General features: G+C 54.1%; 1 protein-coding gene across 2 annotated transcripts in view; it reads left to right on the top strand.

Moving 5' to 3' along the window:
- Positions 1–5,348: 5,348 nt before the first annotated feature.
- SLC12A5 (solute carrier family 12 member 5) overlaps positions 5,349–13,645 on the top strand; it is a 38,706-nt gene continuing 30,409 nt past the window's right edge. The window contains exon 1 of one of the 2 annotated variants that reach the window (XM_047770976.1): positions 5,349–5,525. In XM_047770976.1, the coding sequence (XP_047626932.1) occupies positions 5,405–5,525 (121 nt within the window). In that variant the 5' untranslated portion in view covers positions 5,349–5,404. Of the gene's footprint in view, positions 5,526–12,800; positions 12,911–13,645 lie in introns of those variants that run through there. The other variant, XM_047770973.1, reaches the window with a different exon arrangement.

Here is a 13,645-nt window from a genome sequence, read left to right as displayed (position 1 = left end):
GGAGCAGATATATGTATGTACGCATACATCACGCGTGCACATGACCAGCCGAGTGCGCGCCATGTGCCAGGTGGTGTTCTCGGCACTTCATGAGCAGTGACATTCAATCCTTTCTATTATTCCTGTTTTCAATTAGGAAATATTCCTGTCTTCAATTATTCCTATTTTCTAGCTGAGGAAGTGGCCAGCTTATTATTCATCAAACATTCATTGCGCCCTTACATGGATCCAGGCCCTTTGCTGGGCACTGGGGATAGAGACATGACTTGGACCATGTTTCTGTCCTTAAGGACCTCTCAGTGGGCCTCAAACTTTCGGGGGTATGAGAGAGCCCACAAAGCTTGCTTAAAGTACAGACTCAGGGCTCCATCCCCAGAGAGTCCAGCTTAGTTACATGGGTGCTGATTCTGTGGCTGGTGGGGTGGGGTCCCACTCGGAGAGTGTACAGTGTGTGACCCTTTGTTCTAGAATAATGGTGTGTGTGAGTGTGTGTATGTGTGTCAGAGAGAGAGAGAGAGTGAAAGAGAGAGAGATTTTCTGCATGTTGTGGTTGAAATCAGGAAACATTTCCCAGCCAAGATGACATCTGAACTTGAACTGAATCTGAGAGGATGAGCAAGTTTCTTCCTGTGCAAGGAGGACTCGCTTCCTAGAGAGTAATTTACCAAGAACCATTAAACCTAAAAATGTTCCTACTCCCTAACCCTCACCCACGTGTGCACAAAACAACACCCAGAAGGATGTGGATTGCAGCATTGTTCATAGAGCGAGCAACTGGCAGCAACCTAAGTGCACAGAAGTAAGGCAGTGGATAAATAAAATATGGATTATAGACGTTCCCTGGTGGCTCAGTGGGTTAGGAATCTGGCGTTATCACTGCAGTGGCTTGGGTCACGGCTGTGGCGTAGTTTTGATCCCTGGCCCTGGAACTTCCAAGGGTGAGCCCAAAAAATAATAAAATAAAACAAAACAAAACAAAACAAAACAAAATAAAATAAAATAAAATAAAATATGGATTAGATACATGATGAGAGGAACTGTCACTAGTACAGCACCAGCTGTATGCCGGGCATGGACCTGATGCATGTTAACCCAGCCAGTCGTTAAAGCGACCCTATGAGACAGGTTCTGCTTTTACCTTAGAGGTACTATTACTATTATAAGGACGCCACCCCCTGCCTTTTACAAAGCAGGGAACTACAGCACAGAATTACACAGCCCACCTGAAGTCCCCTAGCTGGCGAGTGGTGACAGCAGGGGTGGAGTGGGAGCTCTTTGGACAAATGCTGGGAGAAGAGAAAAAGTGAGGGGGTATTTGGGGGAACCAGAAAGGGCTCAGAACTCTAGCGTTTTAGCAGAGAGGATTCAGGAATGGCGGAGGTAGGATTGGTGGCCTGGGCTAGATGAGCGAAGGTGGAAGTGGAGGGCAGAGGGACTTGACTGAAGTGTTGGGGCAGGTGAGTGGAGGGGATGGGCTTGGTCAGCTTTGATCATCTTGCACACCTGGGGCCAAGAGGGAGGGTGTTCAGAGAACGTCCTCCTGAGCTTCCTGTGGGCGGTGCCCCCTCCCCTAACCCAGTTCTCCATCAGGAGCGACCCACTCCCACTGGCATACAAACGCTCCTTAATATGGCTTGTTTAGGGAGTTCCCATTGCGGCTCAGTGCAAACGGATCCGACGAGTATCCATGGGGATGCTGGTTTGATTCTTGACCCCGCTCAGTGGGTTGGGGATCTGGTGTGGCCTTGAGCTGTGGTGTAGGCTGCAGACACGGCCTGGATCCCACATTGCTACGGCTGTGGTGTAGGCTGGCAACTGCAGCTCCAATTAGACCCCTAGCCTGGGAACTTCCATATGCTGCAGGTGCGGCCCTAAAAATACAACCACCACCACCACCACCACCCTGTGGGGGAGTTCCCGCTGTGGTGCAGCAGTATTGGCAGCCTCTTGGGCCCTGGGACCCAGGTTTGATCCCCTGCTGGCACAGTGGTTTAAGGATCCTGTGTTGCTGCAGCTGCGGCTTAGGTCACGACTATGGCTCAAATCTGATCCCTGGCCCAGGAACTCCATCTGTCGAGGGGCGGCCAAAAAATTAAAAACAGTGAAAAAAATAAAACCCCTCTGGGCCCCAGTCTCTAGATTCTGTTCCATTTCTTTACTTCCCACTCCCACCCACAGGAGAACTTCCCCAAAGTATGGTCTCTGCTCACTGTCTCCACGTCCTCAATTTCCATCCGCTCCTCAGTTACTCCCAGCTGGGCTCCCTCGCCACTCCTCCCCTGAAACCATCCCTTCAAAGCCACCCGGGATCCTCCTGTGGCCGGACAAAAATGGGTACTTCTTGGTGCTCATTCTATACCATTTCTTGGCTTGTTTGATACAATCAATAATGCCCTTCTTCCTGAAATTTGTCTTCGCTTGGTCTCTGGGTCACCCCTTCCTCCTGGGTTTCCTCCAGTCTCCCCGGCTGGATCCCCCACTTTCCAACCCTCAAATGATGGCGTGCCCTTGTGCTCGATCCTTGGACGTCTTCTCTGTGTCCACTCATTCCCTGTGATCTCGTCTCGCCCCGCAGCTTTAAATAGCCTCTCTCTCTGCTAAAGACTCAGAAATTTATATCCTCAGCCTTCACCTCTCCCCTGAGCTCCAGACTCAGGGGTTCAACTGCCGACTCCGCACGGTCCTTAGGTGCCACTCCACCTTCTAAACACCCTCTGCTGTCGGTTGTCACCACCTTTACTAAAGGACATCATCTGCCCTCAATCAAGCTTAAAACCTGACCAGTCCTCAAATCTAGGGATCTGTTAAATGCCTTATTCTGGTACAGGGTTTCTCAACCTGAGCACTCTTGGCAATCTTGACCAGATAATTCTTCACTGGGCAGGGGGGGGGGACTCTCCATATTATTTAGGATTTAGTTTTTGGTTGCACTTGTGGCACTGGGAAGTTCTGGGGCCAGGGATCAAACCTGTGCCACAGCTCCAACCTGAGTCCCAGCAGTGATAATGCCAGATCTTTAACCCGCTGTGCCACCAAGGGAACTCCCATTGTAGAATGTTTGATGTCTTCCTCCAGGAGGTAGTGGGGTCCATGGACAGATGCGAGACCCATTCAGGGTCTATTGATCATGGATCCTAACTGGAAGTGGGGAGTGCAGGGAGGTGATGGTGAATCTGTGGCTTAGAGCCAGGCAGTTTTGGTCTTGGTGCAGAAGGCAGATGGCACAAGTGGCCTCTACCCACCAGATGCCAGTATCATCCTCCTTCCAGTTGTGACAAACTAAAATGTCTCTGAGTATTGCCAAATGTTCCCTGATGGGCCACACTGCCCCCCACTTGAGAACCATTGCTCTAATGTGACAAACATACAGACAGGTCAGCCCATCACAAGTGTACATTTCAATATAGTTTCACAAACTGAACACAACTGTAACCAGCATCCAGATCAAGAAACAAAACATCATCGGCATCCTAAAAACCCCCGCATGCCCTCTTGTAATCACTGCCTCTTCATCCCAAGAGTTACCATCATCATTTATAACAGCTTAAAGATAGATTTTTTTTTTTTTGCTTTTTTAAGGGCTACCCCAGAAGCATACAGACGTTCCCAGGCTAGGGGTCGAATTGGAGTTGCAGCTGCTGGCCTACACCATGGCCACAGCAACGCTGGATCCTTAACCCAGACAGCAAGGCCAGGGATGGAACCCTCATCCTCATGGACACTAGTTGGGTTTGTTACCACTGAGCCACAACTGGAACTCCTTAAAGATAGACTGTGACTATTTTCACGTTAAACAGTATTTTACAGGCATATACCTTGGAGTGGAATTGCTGGCTAGACAGGTATGTGTAAGTTCAACTTTAGCAGATGTGACCAAACAGTTTTCCAAAGCGGTTCTGCCCATCTATACTCCCAGCAGCAATGCATGAGAGTTTCCATTGCTCCTTGAGGCCTCTTTCCATTACATGCAACGTCCAATCCAGCAGCAGGCCCTGTAGGTTCTACTTCCAAAATGTATCTGGAATTAGATGACTGCCACCATCCTAGCCCACCTAACAGCACCTCTTACCTGGGGGTCTGCAGAAACCTCCTCATCAGACTCTCAGCCTCTACGCCTGCCCTTAGTTGAGTTTTCACTCAGCAGCCAGAGTGACCCCGTTAACATATAAGTCAGATTACTTCATTTTCCCGACTCAAAAACTTCCCACGGGTTCCCTGGTAGATTAGGAAAGAATCCAGATGCCTCCCTGAAGCCTTATGATCTGCCTTCTTCTCCTCCCTCATCTCCTCACCACCACTCTTTTTGCTCACCATTCCAGACACACTGGCCTTCTTGCTGCTCCCTAAACCATCCAGGCCTCTTTTCACCCCGGGGGCCTTTGCACTTGCTATTTTCTCTTCAAGAGAGCTCTTCCCCCACATCTTTGCTTAATTGGCTCCTTCTCATTAGTGAAGTCTCAGGTTAAATATTCCATCTTCTGAGAAGAGGTCTTCTCAGACCATGCCCTAAAGCAGTCCTTCCCTCTACTCATTATCCCTGGGCCTCCTCTTCTTCCTCCTCTTCCTCCTCTTCCTCCCCTCCTTCCCCTCCTCCTTCTCCTTCCTCTTCCTCTTCTTCTTCTTCTTTTTGCCATTTCTTGGGCTGCTCTCGCAGCATATGGAGGTTCCCAGGCTAGGGGTCTAATCGGAGCTGTAGCCACAGGCCTACACCAGAGCCACAGCAATGTGGGATCTGAGCCGCGTTTGCAACCTACACCACAGCTCACGGCAACGCCAGATCGTTAACCCACTGAGCAAGGGCAGGGACCGAACCCGCAACCTCATGGTTCTTAGTCGGATTCGTTAACCACTGCGCCACGATGGGAACTCCTCACCTTTTCTTCTTAACATATACAACAATCTCAAATTATCTTGTTTATGCGTTTGCTCACTTATCATCTCTCTCCTCTCACACATTAGGATTTAAGCCACATGAGGGAAAGAAGCCAGTGGGTCTCATCCAGTGCTGTATCCCCAGAGCCTAGCACCAATGCCTGAAACACAGGTGAGCTGTCAAGATGTGCTGAATGAATGAGTGTGAATGAAACCCAGATGTTTAGGAGACCCCAGCAGAGGAGAGCCGGTTCCAGGAGCCACATGCTGGGGTCCCTGGTACAGGGAAAGCTCTCAGCAGCGAGGGGGATCCTCAAGGGGTTCCAGTGGAATTGAGAGCCCAGGGCCTCAGAGCTAAGTGATGAGATACAGAGCCTCAGCACTGCGGGCACTAGGACCCTGCGCGGCGCCGCGGCCGGCGGGGGGCGGCCGGCGTGGAGGGGGAATCCGCTCTTTCAGCCTCCTGGAGCCGGGCTGCGGCCACTTGTGCAATCTGGGCCCGTTCCGCGGCCGCCCGGCCCCTTTTCGCACCATGAGCCGCAGGTTCACTGTCACTTCGCTGCCACCCGCGGGCCCTGCCGGGACCTCTGACCCGGAGTCCCAACGGCATCCAGCAGCCGGTCTCCGCCACCTCTCTGGGGAAGACGCCAAAGGTAGAGGCCGCAGGGGGCGGGGCCTACCGATATGGGGGCGGGGCTATGGAGGGGAGTGGGGGGGGCCCCCCTTGGTGGGCAGGTCTTGTAGGGAGGGGCGGGGCCATGGCGGGGTGGGGTAGGGTCCCAGCCGAGGGCCGGAGAAAGGAGAGCGAGTTGGGACCTAGGAAAGTGGGGTAAGGCTGGTGGAGGGGAAATGATGAAGGGAGGGGCCAGAATAGAGGTGGGCGGGGACACAGAGAAGAGGGTGGGGCTAGAGTTGAAGGGGAGGATCTTGTGATGTAGGGGCTAAGACCTAGGGGGCTGGGCCGGAGGGCAGTAAAGGGGCGGGGTCACATCGGATAGGAGGCGGGACCAGAGAGGGAGAAGGTGGAACCAGGAAAAGGGAGGACCGTGTGATTAAAGGGTGGGTCCAGAGCCAATGGGACGAGGCAGGACCAGCTTGGGTTTGGGGGTAGAAAAGGGCGGGACCACAGAAGAAGGGGTTGGGCCAGCAGTATAGGGGTAGAGTGGCGGGCAGCAGGAAAAATGAGTTCCGCTGGGTCGCCGGGTCATTGGTGCCTGGCGGATCCTTCAGTCCTCAGCCACTCGGGAGGCGTTGCTGCCAGCGCCTGGGGAATCCCGGGAAGGAGACGGGAGAAAAGAGAAGTTTGGACCCCAGACAGCTAGATCCTGGGAGGCTCCTTTGGCGACTCCAGTCCCGACCTTTTGGGACTCAGCGCCCTCTACTCCTGCTCCACAAGCAGTGGGTGGTGCCAGCACTAGAGTAATGGATTAGGGGCGTCTTCCTGGAGGGCCCAGGGCAGTGGTCACGACATGGAAATTACATACATGGTACAGAAGAGAGAGGAGGGAAAGGATCCTTCTAGCCTTCGGTGAAGAATTAGCATCCTGGATGCACACACAGTTTTCTCCGCAGGGGCCACCTGTCAGGGGTTCCCCTCCCTGACTCTGGGCCCCTCAGGTCTGGAAGGAACGTGGAGAATCGGCTCCAAATGGCCCCAGAGCGGGGAGGAGGAAGAGCCTCCCCAGGCCTCCAGGGGTCGCTGCTGAGCCGCAGGTGAGCTCACCCCGATTCCAGCAAAACTGAGCACCAAAAACCCTTTAGGGGTTTCAAACTTTGGCAAACCTCCTCTTTGGGCAGATGACTGAACTGAGGCCTAGATTTCTGGAAGGCTCCAGTCCCGTGAACCAGCCACCTCCTGGACGTGGTCACTAGGAATTTTAGGGCTCTTTTCTTTCTTCATCTTTCCCATAATCTATCTGCCCTTTAATCACTTTCAGGAATGGCCTTACAGCCTTACAGATTTAAAAGTCAGAACTCTAGGAGCCATCCTCAACCCCTTCTTTCCTCCTACCACCAGATCTGATTGTTCCTCATGTCTCAGCCACTCCACCTTCAAACCTTATCCTGAATCTGCCCACATCTCTCCTCCTGTCACCATCACCCTGGTCCAAACTTCCATCATCTCTCACGCAGCTGTGACCACAGCCTCCTCACTGGTCTGCCTGCCTCCAATCCTGTTTGCAAGCCACCCCCAGCCCTCATCACTTGTAAGATAAACTGCCAAACCCTTTAGTCTGTCACTCAAACTCTCCCGTCATCTGCTTCTCATGTACCTGTCCACATTCTTCCGCCCACCTCCATCCATCGGAGAAAGTCCTCATGCTGTGTGTTATAGCTCATTTAACCTCTTCTGAAAAAAACCTTTTTCGCTTTCTCTTGCTCCCAGGCAGAGGCAGACATCCCTCTTCTGCCTGCCCACTGCACCATTACAGCACATGTCCCAGTGGATGGAAGTTATTTACTTGTGTGTCTCCTACATCTCAAGGGCAAGGGCCATATCTTTTTATCTTTGTTTTCTGAGTTCCAGGCCCACAGCCTAGCACTTACTAGGTGCTTACTGATCATTAGGTCAGAGGGGTAGGTTCCCATCTCCTGGCTGTGGGGTCCTACTTCCCCCACCCCTGCCTCCTCTCCTGCCATTACCCATCCCCTGGCCTGGGAATAAGATGGCTCTCTCTCATCTCAAGGTCTTCCCATTCCCATATCCAAGCTCCTGCAGAGTGAAGTACAATCCAGCTCCCACTGTCGGGTGTGCAGGTGTGTGTACAAGTTGGATGTGAATCTGCTGTGGGCTTCTGGCAGAGGCGGTGTGTGTGTGTGTGTATGTGTGTCTTTGAGTGTCTTGAAGGAGGAGCATCCCACGCTAGCTCTGTTGACCTGTGGGCCAGCCAGTGAGTCAGTGCTTATGTGTCACTGTATGCCAGTGTGCTGATTGGCATGTTGATGTGTATATTTCAGTGTCTGTCTGTGGGGTGGGTACCTGTGTGCCATGAATTTAAGTTCTCCCTTGAGGGTAATTTGGGATTTTTAACCTCTTAGGCCCTGAGACAGCCTCTAGCACCCCCTCTTTGGTAGATCACTAAATGGGACATGGACGAGGGCTCTCTAGGGGGACACAAGGTCTGGTGGTGTCTTTCCCACAGCCGTTCTTGTACCGGTGTTCTGGCCCAGGGGGATGCTCTCCCACCTCTTGTCCTCACTCAGGCCCTTGGGGAGAGGTGGAAGGATGTGGAAGGTAGGGGAAGGGTTGGGGGGAGGTTTTGTATGTCAAGAGTGTTGTCTTTCATCCTAGACCCAGGGAGTGGAATTTGCCCGTGGTGGTGCTTCCCACTGCCAGAGATCAGCTCTAGGTGGGAATACAACTTACAGGGGAGAGGAAAAGCAGCAAATCAGAAGCTTATCTTTAAATCTGCCACTAACCCTGGCTGCAGTCCACATGCCTCAACTGCCTCATCTGTACCACGGGGAAATCGATGGTGACTTGGCTGGACAGAGGCGGGCCTGGCACCCACTGTTACAACTCTGAGCTACTCCCCCATCCCTCTGTACCACTCCCTGCTCTGCCTCAGTTTCTCATGGAGGAAGACAGGGCACTGGGAAGAGTGCTGGGCCTGGTTAAGACTAAGAGGAGTTGGTATGTGTCCCCATGAGTGAGAGGGAGCCAGCTTACGCTAAGGGTTGGAGCAAGACCACGATGCAGCCTATCCACACTCTAACTCCGGCTCTGTGGTAGGCACACTGCTTTCCCTCTCTGGGCCTCAATTTCCCCGTCTATAGTATAAAGAAATTCAACAGGAAGCTACCAGAGGGTCTTTCTAGACATAAAAATGCTCAGTTTCTTTGATGATCTAGAAGGGGGATGTCCCCTACCTCCCCCATACCCAAGCCTCATGTTTCAGTCTCTGTGTCTGTAAATTGGGAAGATGGACCCTGAATTATTGGTATAAATATCTGATCTGGAGATCTCCAGCCTATCCAAAGAGTTCTCCAGTCGCCCACTCGTCACGCCAGGACTCAGAACCTCACTGCCCAGAACCTCAGCCCAAGGTGAGCCCTGGGAATCTCCATGGCAACAAACTGGTTATGAACGGGGCTGTAGTTGCCATGGTGACTGGCTGCTCCCTCTCCTTCTCCCTCTCATCCTCCTCATCTCCCCTCCCTTTTTCTCAATGAACCAGAGCGATCTGTGGGCATCAGCTCTCCAGGTGGGGTGGGGATGGGGGTGGTTACAGTAAGAAGGGGGTCCAGATTGAGAAAGAAGGAAGATGGGCTGAATCTATAGAGGAATGGGGGGCTGTTGGGGTGCCAGTGCCATGGTGATAGGGCTGCAGCCTGTTAATTAAGCCCCCAGTTACCACGGAGACGATGGTGGTTGACAAGCTCTGTGTTGAGCCCTGTGTGTGGGGGGTGTGCTGTGTGCTGGACTCATCAATTCACTGCAGCGGTTTTGGGTCTGGAGGACAGGGCCTGGGGGTTGGGGAGGAAAGAGTCAAGAAGGGACTTCAGGGCCTTGGTCTCAGAGACCAGAGCTGGAGGGGGGGGGGCAGTTAGGCCATGGGGGTAATGATACAGAGACAAGGATGGATAGGGATTGAGCCATAGGAGGAACACTATGCCTGTCTTTCATGGAAAGAGGACCCAGTCAGGTGGCTGCACTTTCTTCCAAACAGCTCCTTGTCCTGATTCAGTGGCTGGGGCCCTGGGCTGGAGGTCAGGGAGTTAGACTCTAGTCCCCGGTCACCACAAGTTCACCGTATGAAGAAAATGTGTATCTTTCCATTTCTAGACTCCAATTTCCCCATAAATGAGTGGTAAAAGATAACTTATTAAGATCCATCTAGTTCCCAAATCCTGATACTTAAGAGGCAGCTTCCCTGACCTTTTTCTCTCTCCAAGAAGCATAAGGTGGGAGGGGAGCTGAAATTTAGAGACTCAGAGTTTGGAAATAAGACCCTCCCAGCTCTGCATCTCATGATGCTTTAATGAGAGGATTCCCCCGGCCCTAGATCCTTCTAGGGCTCTGGGTGGGGATGGGGTGCTAAGATGGCAGCCATGTTCCTGGGGCTCAGAGCTAGGAGTCACCTTACTGGCCAAGGCCAGGCTGGCAGGGCAGGAGGTGCCTGCAATGTGTTTTCTGAGTGCCTCACTGCAGAGGGTTGGCCCAAGGCCAGAATGGGGATCAGTATGCTTGAGAGGTGGGGGCTGTGAGTCAAAGGCTGAGGTCTCCCCTTGGGGCTGTCTCCTCGCCTGGTCCTAGCTTCTCAGACAGAGATCCCTGGCTATAGTCTGAGATAAATGGGGAGAAGACTGAGAGACTTCAGCGTGGGAAGCAGGCCCATGGACTATGCAGTCTAACGCTTCCCTTTTACAGATAGAGACACTGAGGCCCCGAGAGGAGCTCAGTTTTGCCCAGGAATACACAGAGTCTGGGGGCAGAGGATGGGACAGCACCACTTTCTCCTGAATCCCAGGTGCCTTGGGAGAGAGGAGGTCTGCTGAGGGATCACTCCTGCCTTCACCTGTATTCCCTTAGGATCTAGGTGTTTCTTTTGGGTGGGCTTAGTCCCAGAGTGGCCAGGGCTCTGGACCACCAATGGAGGGAAATACCTCTAGGCAATCATCCCAGGCCTGGGGTTGCTGAAAAAGCTCTGCATTTATTTCACAGCACTTCTCAAACACTCTATACGTTTTACTATGTTACCTGGCTCTATAGAGTGGCAGGAAACATAATGTTGCTGCTGCTGCTGGTAGTGTGTGGAGTGGAGTGCTTAGAAAATTCTTGAACACTGGCCTACTCACCTGCAACCCTTTTAACCCGTGTCACCAACCCAAACTCATCACACACATTTTTTTTTTTAAATGGTTTTCTCTCTGGGAAAGCTAAGAAGACCAATTCCCACACCTTGTCTGAATAGCTCTCCACTCTAAAGAGTCTTTCCAGCGTCCACAAAAGCCAGCATGCAGGGGTATTTTACCGGTGGATCCTTCAGAAGCCCCTTTCGGTCAGCTGCTGAAGACTCCCTGGTTGACCCAGTCTGAATCTGAGCAGCAGGCCCTGTCTATGGTCCTGAAAATTTAAGTCCTAGGAGGGGCTCTTTTTTTTTTTTTTTTTTTTGTAAGGACCCTTGAAGGTCTTCTGGGCCCACCTCCAAATGCAAGCTGAGGGGCCATCCCAGTCCTGCACTTCTCAAGCCTGGGCACAAGGAACAGGAGAAAGGTCATCTCCCACCCCATCCTTGTTCTGTTCTTAGTAGCCAAGGATCAGAGGCTGCTGAGCAGTTTGGATACGACTGCATCTCTGCCCCATTTATTGGAGACAGGGTCCATTTAAAAAGAGGTTATAGTTTATTCCAGTTTAGCAAAAGAATCCTAAACTGGAATAAAGGAAATGATTCTAGACCAAGTCCTGCCATTCACTGGCACTGTGTGCATAGGCTGTGTCCTCTTTGGGCCTTAGCCATTCTTACCTGTAAAATGAAAGCTGCACACTAGCTAAGATGAATGGCATGACCCTCTCCAGCCCTGGAACTCTCCTGGAACTTAGCGGGCTAGAGCTGGGAGCTAGGGTGAGTCTGAAAATCATTCCCCCTTAATCTGCGCCCCCGCCCCCCCCCCTTGGAGGTTAAGATCTTCCAGGGACTCAAAGGGTCCAAACCTCTGATGCCACTTTCTGAGATCTCTCTACCACTGGCCCAAGCCTGGATTCTAGAGGTGCTGAGGAGTCCTGGAACAATCAAGCTTCTAGGGGACCGGTGTTGGGTGGTGGTGGTGGTGGGGGCGACACAGAGAGCATGTCAGCTCTGGAATCCTCAGCAATCCTGGATTAGAGGATTAGACACTCCCGCCCCAGGAGAAAATCTGGTCCCAAACCGACAGGCGGCCTCATTCCCCCCTCCCCCACCCTGCTCCTGGCCAGCCTCCCACTGGCCTGCCCTCCCTTGAGGCTGCACCATCCCCCGCGGGGCGTCAGCATTCCCTGGAACCTCACTGCTGCCTTCTCTCTTCCTCACCACCTCTTCTTTCCAGGGTCATTCTACAGTCATAGGGTCCTTGCCTTTGGCCTCCAGTGATTTGGCTCAGGGGTGAGATGCTAAGACTTTTAACAGTCTAAGCACAATGAAAGGAAAGGGTTGACTGCAACTCCTCAGATTCATGCCTCCCATTTTAAGACGGGATGAGCCAGACAGTTCAGCCCAGTGACCCTGAACCCCCTGGGGGCAGCACAGCGCTTCAGTTAAAGCTTCTGGCCTCCACACATCCCTAGCTCCAACCTTCTGAACGGCGATTATGAGAGAGGGTCTGGTTCTCCACGGTTCTTCAGGGCTGGCCTCTCCAGCTTTGCAGACAGGCTCTCCAGGGACCCATATTCCATGGCGCCCTACCCCTGCCGCCTCAGTTCCTCTCATCTTCCCTCTAGGGGTCACCCCAGACCCCCGGCCAGGCAGCCGCTGCGGGGCCGCCTCCCCGCGGCCGCGACCTAGTTCCCTGCCGTTATTTTTAGGGCGCGGGATGGCACCTGCCCACGTGCCGGCCCCGCCTGCGCCGGAGAGTGGGGTGGGGGGGGCGGGCGGAGCTGCGTCTGCTCAAGGAGGCGAGGCCCCCGTCCCCCGCAGCACCCTCACCATCCCACCCATGCAAGCCCCCGGTTTGCGTGCAAGGGGCCTCCAGGCGCGCTCTGCCCGCCCCGCGTCGTCCCCTCTTCTTCCTCCCTCCCGCGCTTCCCCCCCCCGCAACCCCGCCAGTGGCTCACGCCTCCTGCATACGGGATGAGGTGAGCAGCGCCGCCGCTGAGAGGGGGCGCGCGCGGGTGTGAGCGTGTGTCCGTGTGCGAGTGTGTGTGCGCCGGGCGGGCGGGCACTGCAGCTTCTTCCTCCGTGGAGCGGAGAGCGAGAGAGAGCTAGAGCGAGCGAGAGAGCGGCGCAGGCGGGCAGAGGGGCGCGGGCGAGGCGGCGCAGCCATCCCCGGGCCCGGCGCCGCGCCGCCACCATGCTAAACAACCTGACGGACTGCGAGGACGGCGATGGGGGAGCCAACCCTGGTAAGCAGCTGTCCCGGGGAGACGAGGAGAGGAGGCAGCTCCGGGGTTAGAGACAGAGCGGGGGCCGCCTCCTTCAGAGAAGAGGCCGGGATTGACGGTGGCGGTGGGCGCTCAGGGCGGCCTGGAGCCCAGCTCCATTGGAATGCGCCAGGCGCTGTCCGAGGTGCTGGAATGCGCGCCGCGCTGGGGGGACAGGGCTAGGGGCTGCCGTTGCCCACCACCTGGAGGCAGACAGGGTTAGCTAAGCAGGGGAGGCGATGGGAAGAGGTTGGAAGAGCGAGAATGGGCTGACGTGGAGCTCGACGGGCGGGATGACTCCTTTCCCCGAAAAGGGACCCCGGCGTCCTGGCGCAGAGCGCGGACCGCCGGCGCGGGGGTTGCGGGGGGGTGGGGGCACAGTCTGCTGCAGTCCCCTCGCTTTGAGACTTCAAGCTGAAAGGTGGGGGGAAGGTGCTTATGGGGGTTGGAGCCACATGACAGCCCCCGTCCGAGCTGCGGTGTCTCCTTAAGGGGTCACTTGGTGCAGTCCAGGCCTCCTTCCCTAAAGCTGCCCGAGATCCGACCCCAGACTGAAGCGTACCTCCTCCAAGGATTTTTCAGCACTACTTTCCGGAATCCCCCTCTCCCTCTCGCGTGCCCGTGGGTTCCTATTCAGGACGGGGAGACAAGAGCACCCTCCTTTCTTCCCTCTTTCCCCTTCCTCTGGGTACCCTGGGATAGCAGTGAGGTTTCCAG

This window comes from Phacochoerus africanus, chromosome 3, assembly GCF_016906955.1.
Source record: "Phacochoerus africanus isolate WHEZ1 chromosome 3, ROS_Pafr_v1, whole genome shotgun sequence".
Taxonomy (NCBI): domain Eukaryota; kingdom Metazoa; phylum Chordata; class Mammalia; order Artiodactyla; family Suidae; genus Phacochoerus; species Phacochoerus africanus.
Note: the sequence above shows the minus strand (reverse complement) of the source record. Positions and strands in the feature narration are given on the sequence as shown.